At 44.7% G+C, this 17,067-nt stretch overlaps 1 protein-coding gene, 1 long non-coding RNA gene and 1 pseudogene across 5 annotated transcripts in view; 2 read left to right on the top strand and 1 right to left on the bottom strand.

The window, feature by feature from the left end:
- MGAT3 (beta-1,4-mannosyl-glycoprotein 4-beta-N-acetylglucosaminyltransferase) overlaps positions 1–17,067 on the top strand; it is a 51,113-nt gene that overhangs the window by 13,631 nt on the left and 20,415 nt on the right. The window contains exon 2 of one of the 4 annotated variants that reach the window (XM_088652077.1): positions 10,960–11,105. The exons of 2 other annotated variants lie outside the window; for them this stretch is intronic. In XM_088652077.1, coding sequence (XP_088508203.1) covers positions 10,960–11,105 — 146 coding nt within the window. Of the gene's footprint in view, positions 1–5,574; positions 5,741–10,959; positions 11,106–17,067 lie in introns of those variants that run through there. One more of the 4 variants, XM_035127157.3, reaches the window with a different exon arrangement.
- LOC148684616 (uncharacterized) lies at positions 283–2,566 on the top strand (annotated as a pseudogene).
- LOC132592767 (uncharacterized) overlaps positions 16,915–17,067 on the bottom strand; it is a 32,023-nt gene continuing 31,870 nt past the window's right edge. Inside the window, exon 4 of the long non-coding RNA XR_009558277.2 lies at positions 16,915–16,991. This is a non-coding gene — a long non-coding RNA (uncharacterized LOC132592767). The remainder of the gene's footprint in view (positions 16,992–17,067) is intronic.

The following is a 17,067-nucleotide window of genomic DNA, read 5'->3' as shown; positions in this document are numbered from 1 at the left end:
CCTACAACCAGAACTAATGGGTGGCTTACAATACAAATAACAAATTAAAGCATAAAAACACAAATGCAGCTTAAAATTAAGCATCAGAGATTAAATCAATTGTTTAAAACCAATAAGAAGTGAAATTCACTAACAGTGCATCTTAGAAACACTTTTAAAAAGGATTTTTTTAAAAGAAAAGGAGTATTTACTTGAGGCCAAAATCTTCACCTGGTGCCAGAATAAATACAGAATCTCCTTGGGGAGGATATTCCCTCACTAGAGGTGCCACCTTCCATCAAGATGGCTCTGTCTCTCACTTCTTTCTGCCACACCTTGCTTGGTAGGCAAAGCCCCTCTAAAGATGACATTTTGGCTTCAGTGGAATTTCAAGTACACCTCACGGCCAAGAAAGTGCTTTTGCAAGTTGCTTTTATTCAGAGTTAGGTGTGCTTAAGCCTCATTAAATTGATGGTGTTAGGCACACCTATCTCTCCGCACATGCCCAGACTTCTAGAAATAGGTTTTGTTGAAATGAGTGGGATGGACTTACCCTTGAATATGTTTGCGACTGGAGAAGGTTCACCTGGGATGCACCTGTTGCTAATTTTTAAAAACAAACAAAACCGCAGTGTTAGAGACATTTCTTGAAGTGGCCACCCTGCATAAAATCTCTTGCTAGTCTGCAATCTTCCTTGTGTAATCGCTATGTTGGTTTTAGTTACAGTAAGATAGTTATCGTAGCACTAAGAATAATTAGAACGGAACTGAAAACAAGGCTATGAAAACAACTGTCTTGCAAACACTGATGCCTTGAGAAGCCTGTTTCTCCTTGTGCAATAGTGGAGGGTATTGAGTTTCTCTCCATTTGGGCACTAAGGCATAGATCTGCTTCAAACCTATATACTTAATACCACTTTAACTTCATGGCTTCCCCCAAAGAGTCATGGGAACTGTACTCTTCGATGCTGATAATCTTTAGAGATTCCTTGCCCATCTGACAGAACAATGATGCTGTTGCTTCCTAGGAAGATGTTGTTGCTAAACTGACTTACACCTGTGATTGTGGATTGAGGTGTTCAGGACTGGTGAGTGTAGGATTATTGGGATCAAGAAAGGGTGAAACTTTCGGCTTGGGCTAAGCTAAGTGCAACTCCAGGTGCACTGATGTGCCAGACACTTGTAAACCACATGGGAATCTTTGCTAACCCTAATGGCAGACCAGTACATGTGCAGTATCAGGACAGGTAGCATACTGTTCATAATAATACAATACCGGGGTGGCCAACTCCCAAGAGACTGAGATCTACTCACAGTTAAAAACAGGCAGTGATCTACCCCCTTTTTGGGGGGTTCAGGTCAAAATTGTTGAGCTTTTTTATAGGAAGGAGGAAGGCCCATTTTTGGGGGGGGGTTCGGGTCAAAGTTGTTGAGTTCTTTCAGGGAGGAGGTAAAATGTTGAGCTTTTTTTAGGGGAGCCACAGTTGTTCAGCTTCTTTGGGGGGAGCCAATGATCTACCAGTGATCTACCGCAGACGTCCAGTGATCTACCGGTAGATCACGATCTACCTGTTGGACATGCCTGCAAAAGACACTGCATGAAACCCCTGTCTTAAGATGAGATAACACCCCCAGGTTTCTCTGTCCTCCACCAATCACAGACTGTGGGTCGGGGGGGGGGGAGAGTAGCGCTGTTAATCCGGGAGGATTGCTCTTTCAGGGCTCTGCTAGCACCGGCGATCTCTGGCATTGAATGTGTTGGTCTTGTGTTGGGCGCCAAGGAGAGCTTGGCTGTCTGGCTGGTGTACCGACCACCCAGCGCACCGGCTACCACCCTGTCAGACCTGCTGGAGGTGGCAGCGGGCTGGGCCTTGGAGTTCCCAAACCTATTGGTTTTGGAAGACTTCAACATCCATGCTGATGCCACCCCCTCCTCACAGGCCCTGGACCTAGTGACTTCCATGGCAACACTAGGGCTCCCCCAGTTTGTTTTGGGCCCCACTCACCAAGCAGGCCACACGCTGGATTTGATTTTTGGTGCTGGCATAGATGTGATCATGTTCCCTCCAGTGGAAGTGCCATGGTCTGATCACTATGCCCTGAAAGCCAAGATTGACTTCCCGCTCCTCCCCTGCTCGGGTGGCGAGCCTATTTGGGCTCGCACGCAGAGGCTGATGGATCCTGATAGATTCTGTCAGGCCTTGCAGGACCCTGCTCCCCCGGCGACTCATTAGACGACCTTATCGAGGACTGGAATAACCGGTTCTCGGTGGCCATCGATGAGATCGCACCTAAGCGCCCTCTGCGACCCCGCCGAAACCAGGCCCCTTGGTTTATCAAGGAGTTTCGAAAAATGAAGCGGGACCTCAGACAGCTAGAGCAAGTAGGTGGCATACTCGGGACGGAGCCTCAAAAACATCTTATAGGACACTTATGAAAGCCTACGAGATGGCGGTGAAAGCTGCAAAGAAGTCTTCTCAGTTTCCATTGCATCCGCTAGCTCTCGCCCGGCGCAACTTTTTAGAATAATTATGTCTCTAACAACTTTAGATGAACAGCCAAATTTAAATATGAATTCAACCCATAGCTGTGAGGCATTTGCGAGCTTTTTTGCGGAGAAAGTCTTGCTGCTCTGCTGTGACCTCCCTGCCAATTTGGATACAATAACAGAACTGGAGGCCCCTCGACCGTCTTCGAGTCCAGTATTGGACCATTTCGATCGGATGCTCCCTGCTGATGTAGACAGATTCCTCTGAGCTGGAAGGCCCACCACTTGTTCCCTTGACCTGTGCCCGTCTTGGCTGATCAGAGTGTGTCCAGATGAGGTACGGCCCCCCTGGGTGAGATCATGAACTTGTCCCTTGGCACGGGGACTTTCCCAGGCGAGTTGAAGGAAGCAGTGGTGTGTCCGCTCCTAAAGAAAACATCACTAGATCCTTTAGATCTTTCCAATTACCGCCCGGTTTTGAATCTTCCGTACCTGGGTAAGGTAATTGAGAGAGCGGTTGCCGAACAGCTGGGTAGATTTCTGGATGAAACATCGGCGTTAGATCCATTTCAGTCCAGCTTTCGCCCTGGTTATGGGACCAAGACGGCTCTGGTCACCCTAACAGATGATCTCCATAGACAGCTGGATCGAGACGGCTTTGGGACTGCTGATTCTTTTAGATTGGTCAGCAGCCTTTGACATGGTCGATCATGAAATTTTAGACCACCGCTTTGCTGACGTGGGGATTCAGGGCACAGTCCGACAATGGCTGCGCTCCTTTATCTCAGGTCGGGGACAGAGGGTGGCGCTAGGGAGGGAGTTGTTGCTGCGGCACTTCTTGGTGTGTGGAGTCCCGCAGGGCGCAATCCTTTCCCCGATGCTTTTTAATATCTTTATGCGTCCCCTTGTCCAGATTGTCTGGAGTTTTGGGCTGGGTTGTCATCAATATGCTGATGATACCCAGATTTATCTGTTGATGGACAGCCGTCCTGACTCGGCCCTGGACACACTGACCAGGTCCTTGGAAGCTGTGGCTGGATGGCTACGTGGGAGCCAATTGAAGTTAAATCCTTTGAAGACAGAGGTCCTCTGGTTGGGTCAGGATGACATGGGGTTGGGGAGGCCAACTCCCATCTTTTGCGGGGGCTCAACTAGTGCCAGCGCCTTCTGTCAAAAGTTTGGGTGTAACCTTCGACACCTCCCTTTCCATGGAGGCGCAGGTTGCAGCCACAGCTAAGGTGGCATTTTTCCATCTCCACTGAATCAAGCAGTTGGTCCCTTACCTCTCTCACCCTGATCTGGCCACAGTGATCTATGCGACGGTCACCTCCAGGCTTGATTACTGTAACTCGCTTTACGCGGGGCTGCCCTTGAAGCTGACCCAGAAACTCCAGTGGGTGCAGAATGTCACGGCGAGGCTCCTTACAGGGTCCTGGCCGCGGGATCACATTCATCCAGTGCTTTACCAGCTGCAGTGGCTCCCGGTGGAGTACAGGATCAGATTTATGGTGCTGGTTTTGACCTTTAAAGCCCTATGTGGCTTGGGACCCTCGTACCTATGGGACCGCCTCTCCTGGTATGCCCCGCAGAGGACCTTAAGGTCCACAAACAACAATATTTTGGAGATCCTGAGCCATAAGGTGGCTAGATTGGCCTTAACTAGGGCCAGGGCCTTTTCAGTATTGGCCCCGACTTGGTGGAACACTCTCTCACAGGAGACCAGGGCCCTGCGGGATTTGACATCTTTCTGCAGGGCCTGAAAGATGGAGCTGTTCTGCCTGGCCTTTGGGTTTTGATCTGGGCCATTTTAAAATGAGGCTGCATTTTAAAACAATTTTTAAATCTAAATTGTATTTTAATCTGCATCTTAATCAATTGTTTTTCTTTCTTTTATGTTTTATTGTAATTTTATTGATGTCAGCCACTCTGAGCCCGGCTCTCACTGGGGAGGGCGGGGTATAAATAAATTATTATTATTATTATTATTATTAATTATTATTATTGAAAGGTGACCTCCCTTTTCTGGCTTAGCACTACAGTACTGAAAAGAGGTGCCAGTTCTCTGAAGCCTGAAACAAAAGAGGAAGAACCTCTTAGGGAGAGGCAGAGGCGGGCAAGAGATAGAGCCTGTTGCACTTTATTTAGAATAGAGCAAAATTTCTCGACGAACCAAGCAGAAAACGAGATTACCCTTGTTCTGGCCCTTTAACACAAGGAGGCAGATTTTTTTTAAAAAAACCTGGAAGATCCAGTTCACATTTAAAGGTGAGTCTATATTATTTGCACTTTCCAAAATGATACATGAAATGAAACACAGAGCCATCCATCAAAATTTGCAATTCTCTAAATTTTGTAGTGCAGCTCTCCAGTCAGTGGCATGTACAATAGTGCATATACTGAGGTGAAGTCTGCATTAACATGCATACAGTGGGGAAAATACCACACCAAAATGCAATCTATATGGGAAAATGGCTTTCCAAAAATGAGTCTATTTGGAGAAATTCTCACTTAATGCTAATTAGTTTTCATGAGGGGTTTTGTTTTTTAATTAAAAAATGTGCAAATGTGAAGAACTGAAATTAAGAATAAAAAAATACGAAACTGAGAGAAACCGAAATTGACGCATCCCTGCTAGTGAGAAGAGGAAACAGACCAAGCACATTCTGGCTGGAGTTACGTTAGACATACGAGAACTACAGTGGTACCTCTGGTTAAGAACTTAATTCATTCCAGAGGTCCATTCTTAACCTGAAACTGTTCTTAACCTGAAGCACCACTTTAGCTAATGGGGCCTCCTGCTGCCGCCGTGCCGCGGGAGCACGATTTCTGTTCTCCTGAAGCAAAGTTCTTAACCTGAGGTACTATTTTCTGGGTTGGCAGAGTTTGTAACCTGAAGCGTTTGTAACCCGAGGTACCACTGTATTTAAAGGGGTAGCCCTTTGGGGAAAGGCAGGATGCTCTGTGCTGACTATTTGCCCAGCACAAAAGTGCAATGTAGGCAACCACCATAAAGGAGGCTAATTATTAAGGTCAGGCCGGTTCAGGGATAGAGTCAATCTTTTATGCCCCAGAGGAAGTACAATGAAGCAATGTACAGTTATTAATTAACAATGCTGTTACATATTCCTCTTCCTTTCTTCTTCACTCAAAATATCTGGATCGGCAGAGATCGGGAACAGTTTTTTGGTGGGAGAGATGTTGTCAGTTTGTGGTAGAAGTGTGAGGAGGTGTATTCTCTTCTGCAATGTGTGAATTGGGCCTTACGCAACCTAGGTGGGTGATGTCTTATCTCAAATACCTGGCATAGTTGTTTTGTGTTCTTTCAATGAGACTGAGAGGAGATATGATAGCCATCTTAAAACATCTAAAGCACTATCACTTGGAGGAGGGAGCCAGCTTGTTTTTTCCTGCTCCAGAGGGTAGGACCTGAACCAAGGCATCAGGAATAACTTGCTTGGTGGTAAGAGCTGTTTGACAGTGGAACGGACTCCCTGGGGAGGTTGTAGGCTCTCCTTCCTTAGAGGTTCTTAAGCAGAGATTCGGTGGCCATCTGTCATGTATGATCCAGTTGAAATTCCTGCATTGTAGGGAGTGTTACTAAATGACCCTTGGGATCCCTTGCAACTCTACAATTCTGTGATCCTGTGTGTGCTGTTTCCATCCTCCTAAACTGAAGCCCTAGGAGACAGTCTGAAGAGAGATGCTTGCTACAGTCCTATGTTCAAATGACATGTGAATCTGGTGGGCAAATGTGTCAATTTTAGTTTATCACTTTTCCAGTCTTTAGTTCGGTTTTTACACATTTCCACATCAGTTTGTAAATTATTTTTAAAGACCTCGTGGAACTTCACCAGCAAATTTATCCTAATATGTTTGCATGTAATTTTGCTGAACATACACATTTTTGCAAAGCAATTTCCCCCCAATATAATGCAATTTTATGTTATGTTTGCCAATATATCCCTTTTTGTGCACACTTTACTGCATCATGTGCATTGTTGTAAACATTACTGCTTAGCAAAATCTGGGGAAGTGCAAATTTGGAAGGATGGCTGTTTCGGTTCATGAATTACTTCGGAAAGTGCAGATCAAGCAGCTTCACCATAGCTGCCAAGTTATCCCTTTTTAAAAGGGATTTTCCCTTATGCTGAATAGGCTTCCTCGCGAGAAAAGGGAAAACTTGGCAGCTATGAGCTTCACCTTTAAAGGTGATTTGAAGCAAATCTCTCCGCCATTCCTACTTTGAGCATGATTTTCTTTTTTAGTATCACAGGCTTGTGGCTAACCATATCTCTTTGCCGCTGCAGCAGCTCCTCGATTGTAACTGGGGGGGGGGGGAATAGGATCTTTTTAAAACCCTTTGCCATATGGCCATTCCCCACTGCTTACTGGCCCTGTTGTCATTTTTAAAAAAGTCTTTTTGTTGCATGAGTGCATGATCCAAATGAATCCTGCTTTCCCACCAGTTCCTGCCATTGTTTTGTGGCCACACCTGCATTTGGAACGGTCAGGAGAGCTATAGGATGGCTTTTGCATTATTAAACAACCTTTTGCATCATTTATAGGCTATTTGTGCAGTGGAACAGCATCTTCTGGTTTCCTGTAAATACTGGAGATAGCGCTATTTGGTCCTGGTGATGTATATCTCAGCAGCTGAAATCAGAGTGGGTTTACTGTCTCTTTGCATTCTCTCCCTTCCCCCCACCCCTTTGCCTGGGGTGGCTGGGGCTGATGGATGTTGTGGTCCAGAACATCTGGAGACTGGGCTGGTGGCTTGCAGAAAAACTAGGTGTACTGGCCGTGCAGTGGTTCAGACTGCCTGGTTTAGGACTTTGTTTTGGCACAGCGGAACCACACATTTCCTGTCAACAGCTGAAGGGCATTTGCACATCTAAAATTAAGTAGTGAACCCACTCCCAGGAGATGCAGTTGGCTTGAGGCTTGGTGCGTACATTTCACCACAAGTTTTCTGAAGCACAGATGTTTTTAAGCCACTAAAAGACTAGTTTGCTGGCCATAGAAATGTGTTGCTTTTTCACTTCCTGTAATGTATGAAATGGCCTCTGGGTACACTGCAGCAAAATATCAGCATGCTGTGAGACAAAAGGCTGCTAGTGCTTCCATTCTAGATTCCTTTTCCTGAGTACTGCTGAGGCATTGCTTTTCCTCAATTAGCTGGAAGCAGAATTAAAATGGGAGGTTCCACACAAGCACTTGATAAAGCGCCCAGTTGTCCAGCAGGGCCTTTCCTTATGGCCAAACTCCTTCTGTATTAATTCCAGAGTAAGTCCCGTTCAGCTTATTAAAACTTCTCCCCTTGTAGAGCTGGCCTGATTTGCTTCTTAATGACTATAGCAGGGGTCAGCAAACTTTTTCAGCAGAGGGCTGGTCCACTGTCCCTCAGACCTTGTGGGGGGCCGGACTATATTTTGAAAAAAAATTAAGAACGAATTCCTATGCTCCACAAATAACCCAGAGATGCATTTTAAATAAAAGGACACATTCTACTCATGTAAAAACATGCTGATTCCTGGACCATCCATGGACCGGATTTAGAAGGCGATTGGGCCACATCCGGCCCCCGGGCCTTAGTTTGGGACCCCTGCTATAGGAGGAGGATTAGTGATATCCTATCCCCACAGTGTCAGTTTCTGTTCCTGCGTGAGGGGAGGGCTTAATTGCTAGTCCCCCCCCCCTCTTCTTTTTGCTATTAATGAGAGGAAACTAGTAATTGAAGCCCCCCCCCTCATCTTGTGAGAACAGAAACTGAAATGGGTCGATTGAGAGGCTACCCAAGGGTCAATTACTGTGCTATTATCTATCATAAATTCCCCATTTGCATTTATAAGGCAGCATTCATAAGGCTGAACTTGCAAACAGGTGCTTAAAATGAGCATTTGGAAAACTTTTTCACCTTTAATTATTTAAGTGATGCTGTGGAAAAACAGAAACATAGTATCTAATATAATTTATGTTGATTTTGTAAGCTCTGTAAATGTTGCTGCTCCATTGTTGTAACTCCAGCCTTTTTCAGATCTGTCAAAAGGGCTAACAAGACAGGACTGTAACACTTATGCGACAATGCTGTGTGAATGTTATGTTTGAAACTCCTTTGCTCACGTATGTCCACCTTGGTATCAGTGACAGAGTGTTCTGGTAGACTGAAATGTTCTGAAAGTTTGACATGTTCTCCTTTCTCAGTCTGCCTTGTTCAGTATTCTCTAAAATGCCTGGCAGCGGCTCTCCAGGATTTCAGAAAAAGTGTTTTTCTCCAGCCCTGCTTGGAGATGCTGGGGTTTGAACCTTTGCCTTCCTGCATGTTCTCTTCTACTGAGCTATGGCTCCTGCCCTTGTAAGGCAGGTTCTGGTATAAGGCGCTGCAGGCTTCCTAGGTTGTAGGGTGTCCATTGTCTCCAAAACGTAGTTTGTGCTTAATGCTGCACAGACTCTGTGTTCTTTTGGAGACACTTCTCAAATCCCAATGGGCAGCACACTGGGAACTAAAACTGACCACAGCATTTCCTGCCCCTAAAACTGCACTTCCACATCCCTGCCTGAAGGGTGGTGGCACATGACAGCTTGAAGCCCACCCTGAAATGAGGCTGATCTTGAGTATGGAAATTAGCTACATTAACAATTGATCCCTCTTCACAGGAACCTCCAGGAATTGTGGATCTGTGAGGGGAATAGGGGCCTAGCAGTTCAAAAGCATGACAAAGTGCAAGTAGATAAATGGGTACCTCTCCAAGCGGGAAGGTAAACGGCATTTCCGTGCGCTGCTCTGGTTCACCAGAAGCGGCTTTGTCATGCTGGCCACATGACCTGGAAGCTGTACGCCGGCTCCCTCGGCCAATAATGCGAGATGAGCGCCGCAATCCCAGAGTTGGTCACGACTAGACCTCATGGTCAGGGGTCCCTTTACCTTTACCAACTCTTAGCTACCTTACCAAACTACAGCTCCCAGAATTCTTTGGGGGAAGCCACAACTCTTTAGCTCACTGGAAGGACAGGTCGTGAAGCTGAGGCTCCAATACTTTGGCCACCTCATGAGAAGAGAAGACTCACTGGAAAAGACCCTGATGTTGGGAAAGATTGAGGGCACAAGGAGAAGGGGATGACAGAGGACGAGATGGTTGGACAGTGTTCTCGAAGCTACGAACATGAGTCTGACCAAACTGCAGGAGGTAGTGGAAGACAGGAGTGCCTGGCGTGCTCTGGTCCATGGGGTCACGAAGAGTCAGACACGACTAAACGACTAAACAACAACAACACAACTGTTTAAGGTGGTAACATAGTGTTTTCAATGTATGGTGTGAATGTGATCCTAGTCTCTTGGCTTTCTCGCCACCTACTATTAAAAGGTTATATCTGAGGTCAAAAACATACATCTCTAGAGGAGGCAATTCTGAGAAATGTCCAAATTTGGTGGGCTGAGAATGTAGATTCAAGGGAATCTTTGCCAAATCTGCACTCGGCTTGAATCATATGGAAGATACTTCTATCGTAGTTCAAAGACCGTCAGTCTATATCCCCCTTTTCCTCTGAAATAACTGAGAGGTTTCTTAAAACTCAGTAACTAAGCCTTACTTGTGAGTTTAATATACTACAAAATGTTTGCTTTAGGTTTAGCAAGTGTAAAACCTGGTTTGGGGGTATGTTATGCCTGTCACTACTGTGCAAAAACTGTTAACTAGCTAGCTTCTACAGAACTTTAATCCTATCGGTTAGGGTCCTCTAGCTGCAAGGCCATTATTTGCAAGAAGATGGATATCGGCCAAGCAGAAATCTACGGTCCTAGCATAGGTGGGCAGTACATCCTCTTTTAAGCCAACTCATCAGACTTTGTTGGTTACATATGTGGCAGTCCAGGGTAGGGATGGAATTTTTTGCAAATCTCAAATGGCGAGTTTATCTGCATGGATTTTTTCTAATTCCTGTCTTGCTTCCTAATCTTGATAAGGAGCCTTTTGCTAAAAAACACGAACAGTTCTCATATATGGACTATTATACATATAATGATGTACACATATCCACTGCTGGCTTCCTAAAATAACTAGTACATCATACAACAATATGTATAACTGTGTGAGTGGGTGGAATTGTGCTGGAGAAATACAGTACAGCATGAAGCTTTAGATCCCCCCCCCCCAATTTATAGAATCATCGACTCATAGAGTTGGAAGAGACTACAAGGGCCATCCAGTCCAACCCCCTGCCAAGCAGGAAACACCATCAAGCCTCTGCTTAAAGACCTCCAAAGAAGGAGACTCCACCACACTCCTTGGCAGCAAATTCCACTGCCGAACAGCTCTTACTGTCAGGAAGTTCTTCCTAATGTTTAGGTGGAATCTTCTTTCTTGTAGTTTGAATCCATTGCTCCGTGTCCGCTTCTCTGGAGCAGCAGAAAACAACCTTTCTCCCTCATCTATATGGCATCCTTTAATATATTTGAACATGGCTATCATATCACCCCTTAATCTTCTCTTCTCCAGGCTAAACATACCCAGCTCCCTAAGCCGTTCCTCATAAGACTTCGTTTCCGGACCTTTGACCATTTTGGTTGCCCTCCTCTGGACATGTTCCAGCTATCAGTATCCTTCTTGAACTGTGGTGCCCAGAACTGGGCACAGTACTCCAGGTGAGGTCTGACCAGAGCAGAATACAGTGGTACTATTACTTCCCTAGATCTAGATGCTATACTCCTATTGATGCAGCCCAGAATTGCATTGGCTTTTTTAGCTGCTACATCACACTGTTGACTCATGTCAAGTTTGCACATAATTAGTTGGACTTTTAAACAACCACAACAATGCACAAGCAGCTTGGACATAAATTGGCATATTACACAAGAAGCAGTGCTTCTGAGCAAAACACAGTCTGATCAGAACCTCCAAATTCCATGTACTGTATAAATAAATCCGTTTAAAACGGATTCCATCTCCATCCCTAGTGTGGGGTATTTCATTATTTCTCCCATTGGCTAACGGCATGATTCTTAAAAATGCGTGGGGTGGGGGTTAATCTTATAGAATTGTTGGAGATGAGGTGATTTGCTGGGTTTTGCCAGAGCTCAGGAGGAGGAAATGGAGAACAAAAGAAAGCTGGGAAAATAAATAAGGCCACTTCTTGGATCAAGTGAATCTCCCTTGAGCAAAAGTAATGCATACTGGAAGAGGCTGTGCTCCCCTGCTACATTTGGATTGTGATTAGAGGAAAGGGTGGAGGTGGGGGAAGAGAGAGAGAGACCCCCTTAGATTAAAGTGTGGAGTCAGGTTTCCCCCTGTCTCTGTGTGTGTAGTGAGTGGGAGGGGGGTTCAGAGAGAGAGAGAGAGTGCAAGCGACAGGGAATGCTTTTTGCATAGGATTGGCTTATGCCCAAACATTCATTGAAGCAGAGAAGGAGCCAAGTTGGGACCCGTGCAGACAGAAAGGGAGGGGGGGGTGAGAGGGAAGGGGAGGTGGAGTGACTGCTCTATTCCAAAACAGTAATAGAGCTGCTACTGTGGGAAAGTGATCCTGCTGCCAAACCTCAAGTGACCAGGGTATGCGTGTATTTGTTGCTGCCCTCCCCCCAGTAGTGATCCTGTCATTTGTGCTTTGCAGTGCCTTCCTCTTTCTGAGCCCCTCTTTCCAGAAACCTGCCCCACAGAAAAGCCATCCGTTAAGAAAATTGCTTTGCTTTCTAAAGGCCAATTTAAAAAAACACATACACACACACACACCCCTGGCCCGGCAAAGGTGATTTGTAACTGTAGCAAAATTACAGGAACTCCTTCAAGGCAAGGCTACTTGATCTAGAAACTGTTGAAACTCTGCATCATTATGCCCTTTAAAATGTCTTTGCACCTCATTCCACTGCCCCCCTCCCCAAGTCAGAACCCTTTTGTGACTTTTGGGTGGCTATATCCCAATTATCCCAAAGAAAGTTGCTACAGCAGCAATACTGAAGTGGCCTGATCTGGCTGGACACAGCAGAACCCATTAAAGCCAAGTTGGTTTCCTTATTTGAAAAACAAGCTCTAAAGTATCTTTATGGGCATTCATTGGGAAGTAGGGCTTAAACAAGGACAGATAACTTCCTGCTTTGTCTTTAAGAACAGCTTTTTAAAAATGTTGTATCTGGCTCGGAGGATTAGTCTTCAAAACACAACTAAACATTCTGTACCAAAATGAAGATATATGGCCTCGTTAAGTCAATTGACCAGTCCATCAAATGCAAATGAAAAATAAAAGGGCATAAACATAGAGTTCTTCAGAGAATAAACGGCAGTAAAAGAAGGATGTGTTTTCAGCCTGACCTGACCTGCCAGGGCGACATAATCCAATCAAAGACTGACTCTCTGTTGGTATGACAAAGGAGAATTTTACAAGAGAGAACCGGTTTGTATTTAGATGTCTGTGCACAGAAGGAAGTGACTGGATGGGACCAACTCCACTTTGATCAAACAAAAATGTATATTGAAGCCCCAAGGAAGAAATAAAGAAGGTTGAGAGTTGCAGCAGAAAAATACAGTGGTACCTCAGGTTAAGAACTTGATTCGTTCTGGAGGTCCGTTCTTAACCTGAAACTGTTCTTAACCTGAGGTACCACTTTAGCTAATGGGGCCTCCCACTGCCGCCTTGCTGCCGGAGCACAATTTCTGTTCTCATCCTGAAGCAAAGTTCTTAACCCGAGGTACTATTTCTGGGTTAGCGGAGACTGTAACCTGAAGCACCTGTAACCTGAAGTGTCTGTAACCCGAGGTACCACTGTAGTAGATAATAGGGAGTTAAGCATCCCTGCCCTCTGTTTCTCCACTTCACATCATCCAAAGCAGCTTTTCTCTAGAGCAGCAAGAGGGAACCTGTAGCCCCTGTTGGACTGCAATTCCCATCAACCCCAACCTGCTTGGCCCAATGGTCAGGGATCATGGGAATTGTAGTCCAACGCATCCAGAAAACCATAGAAGAAGAAGCCATCACAATTTTTAATACACATTTGCATGTAATGTGTTGTTCTTTGTCCATTGTTACCTTTGTTAGTCAATCAGTTTTGGAGTTACTTCAGGGCAGTCAGCTAAAACTGAAGAAAAGCGGGCCTGTTGGTGACTTCATTCTGGAAGGAAGTATATTCATATACAGTGGTACATTTGGTTTAAGAACAGCTTAGTTAATGAACAACTTGGATTAAGAACGCTGCAAACCCGAAAGTAGGTGTTTTGGTTTGTGAACTTTGCCTTGGAAGCAGAACTTGTTTCGCTTCCTGTTGAGTGTGTTCCATTTGTAAATGGAGTCCCCCACAGCTATGGGAAAGCATGACTTGGTTTAAGAACGCTTTGGTTTAAGAATGGACTTCCAGAACAGATTAAGTTCGTAAACCAAGGTACCACTGTATTCTTTTTGGCTTGGGGTAGAGGTGGAGTTCAGAACCCAGTCTCTTAGTGTGCAAAAACATGATAGAACTAAATATGGTTGTGTTGCCAGCGTAGAATGAATTTGACATTTAACCTGTGTGTTCTTAAGAATCATTTCATTGCACTGGAAACATGCAGTTGCCACTTGTACAATACACACGTGATATTTTGGAAATTAGCACATCAGTTGTGGGGAAAACTAATTTTACCAGCAACCTCACCCCAAGGTGGTTATTTCAGCAGGGTAGGATAGGAAGAGATAAGTAGAGTCCTTATTTCCCTTTGAAGGACAGAGCATACTGGGTCTTCAGACACCCACTGGCATCACTGAAGAGGAAAAACCCATTCCTAAAGCCATTTTGAGGCACCCTTTTTAAAGTTTAAAAGGTAAACACTTACAGCACAATTCCTCAAAAGGTTTACTATGTTCAGTGGGGCTTATTCACGAGCACATAATTGCACTCCTAATATTTTCATTCTTATAATTTTAAGTTTTATTTTTCTAGGGCAACGTCCGTTATGCCAAAAGGAGTCCTCAAGCAATCTTTGGAAACCAGTTTAAAAATATTATAGGTATTTTTATGATTGTCACTACCGGTGGGCAGCGGGGTGAGGAGCAAAGCCTCTATATTTTCTGCCTCAGGTGCAGAAATGTCTTAGAACATAAGTAGGTTCTGTGGTTCCCAGGTTGCTGTTTCATTTTTCAAGTGTCTTGTACTGGTGTGCACAGACATCTGAGTGCAAGACACATCCCAGTTACTTTCTTATGCTTCCAGATCACATATTGGAGAATGTCTTGTAAGGGCAGTTCCTTTGTAAGGAATAACATCAAGTTGTTTGCATCCTCTGTTTGTTCAGCTCCCAAGGTGAACATTAATGTCAGTAATGGTTGACCTGTTTACTAAAGTTCCATTATGTTTCGGATGTGAGTACAGGATGGTATAAATCACTTGATAATTCTGAACAATAAAAAGGCCTAATTCTAGGGAAGGAGAAGATAACCTCTAGTGTATTATTACTGCACTTGGCCCCAGTTTCTTACTGCTTAGCAAGATGACAAAAAGCACCGATTTATAATAGCTTAGATCCAGTCATTTCCCCATGTACCAAATAAATTACAGCTGTCTGTTGAACGAACCTGTAAAATGGTTTAATTTTCAGAAGGAGATTTAGGTGTCTTGATTCGGGTAATAATTTGAAAAGAGTTTGTTTCTTGAAACTGCAGCTAGCAGAATACCAGCCATTATGATGTTGCTTGGAGTAGTCAGTATGGTTCCTTCCAGATGTTTTTGGGCTACAGAACCCATCATCCCTATTGGTCTTTCTGGATGTGGTTGATGTTTGTTGTAGTTCCAAGGTATCTGGAAGGCACCATGTTGGCTACTCATACTAGAAAGGGTGTGATGGAAAGTGAATCTCTGTATTGCAAGGGCCTTACTCATTGGGACTCAGTGTCACAAGTAGAAGGCAGGCTTTGCCCTACCTTGACCATGTCTCAAGTGCCAGAACCATTGACTTAAGTGGGAAAGAAAATCAAGGATGCATTCAGGGATGCTACCGTAAGTCAATCTGCTGGTGACCCCAGTATCTTGACGTTGGAGAGGATGTTTTCTCATGTCCCAGTCTCCTTACATATTTTTTGACTTAATAAATTTCTATATCACCCTTCATCCAAGGATCACTGCATTTTATTTACAATAGACACACACAAAACATAGTAATGAACAAAAACAATTACATGCCCCTCGCATAAGGCTTGTTTTTGTTGTGTCCCATAGAAGTCATTGGGAAACAAGCCAGCCTCTTCTCTGCCATAGCCTAATTCTGGCTTCTGTTTCTTGGTTACCAGGTAACAGGACTGTGTTATACTATTAGCAATCAAAATTCTGCTGCAGGAAAAGGTGCTCATTAAATTGCTGACCAAAAAAAAAAGCAGCATGGATTTCTAATCTCTTAACTGGCTCAGTTGATTGTTACATGCTGAAATCACTAAATCAGGAATGAGGAACCTGTGGCCCTCCTTGTGGGACTCTAAACCAAATCAGCCGTAACCAGTATGGCCAATGATCAGGGGTGATGGAGTCCAACATCTGGAAGGCCACAGGTTCCCCATCTCTAACCCGGCTGTGTCTGCCTGGGTGCTCAGTGCAACACCACTCTATAGGTCAGAGAGAGGCAGGGAAGGGAGGTCGCTATCACCCATTTTGGGGGAAAAAAAACCCATCTCCCTCACTATGAGACTGTGTCTGAGTTCAAGTGGTTGCTTGTGGTGTTTGTGACCAATGAGACAGAAAGGGGATGTTAGTGCACTGTCTACCTTACTGTACTACAAACTCCTTCACCAAGCTGGCAGAATGTAATACTGAATGTGGTGGTGGAGAAGGCTTTCATGATTGTATTGAGGGACTTCCAATATCCGTGCTGAGACTGTATGTATCTGAACATACCACCTAGTGTTTCGCCACAGTGCAAACTAGTAATACTTTGCTGATTGTGGGGCTCTTTGTGCCTTCCCCACAGGCTCACTTGTTTGAAGACAGGCAGAGGGGATCCTTCTGGTAGTTCCACTGCTTTCAGAAGTTTGGAGGTGATGGTGGCTCAGGGGAGAGCAACCCTTGTGGCACCCCTTAAGCTGTGCAGTTCCCCCCCCCACACCTTCATTATGGAGTTTTAATTGAATGCTAAAGATGTGCCTCTTTACCCCTAGCCTTTGACACCTCATATATTTTAGGTCTTTAGGACCTACCCTTTTATTCTGTGTTTTTTTTAACTGATTTTTATTTTAACAATTGCATTTAAAAAATTGTAGCCCACCCCAAAACCCCTATGGTGAAGGGAAATAATTACTAATTGGCAGCCAGTACAATACGCTCAAACCATCTTGCCCCCATGAGCAACCTGGCTGCCAAATTTTGTACCAGCTAAAGTTTCCGAACCACCTTCCGAGGCAGCCCTTGCATATAATGTGTTGCAGTAATCTAACCTAGATGTTAACAGAGCATAAACAACAGCAATTAGGCTATCTTTGTCCAGATAGGGGTGCAGTGCCTCAGTCTTACCTGGATTGAGCTTCAGTTTGGCTTTCATCCAGTCCATTACCAAGGAAAGACGGATGTCCAGCACATCCATACCTGCAGATGTAAAGGAGAAGTAGAGCTGTGTGTTGTCATCATATTGCTGGCAATGTAGTCCAAAACTCAGTAGTTT

This window comes from Zootoca vivipara, chromosome 9, assembly GCF_965207765.1.
Source record: "Zootoca vivipara chromosome 9, rZooViv2.hap1.1, whole genome shotgun sequence".
In the NCBI taxonomy this organism is placed as follows: domain Eukaryota; kingdom Metazoa; phylum Chordata; class Lepidosauria; order Squamata; family Lacertidae; genus Zootoca; species Zootoca vivipara.
Note: the sequence above shows the minus strand (reverse complement) of the source record. Positions and strands in the feature narration are given on the sequence as shown.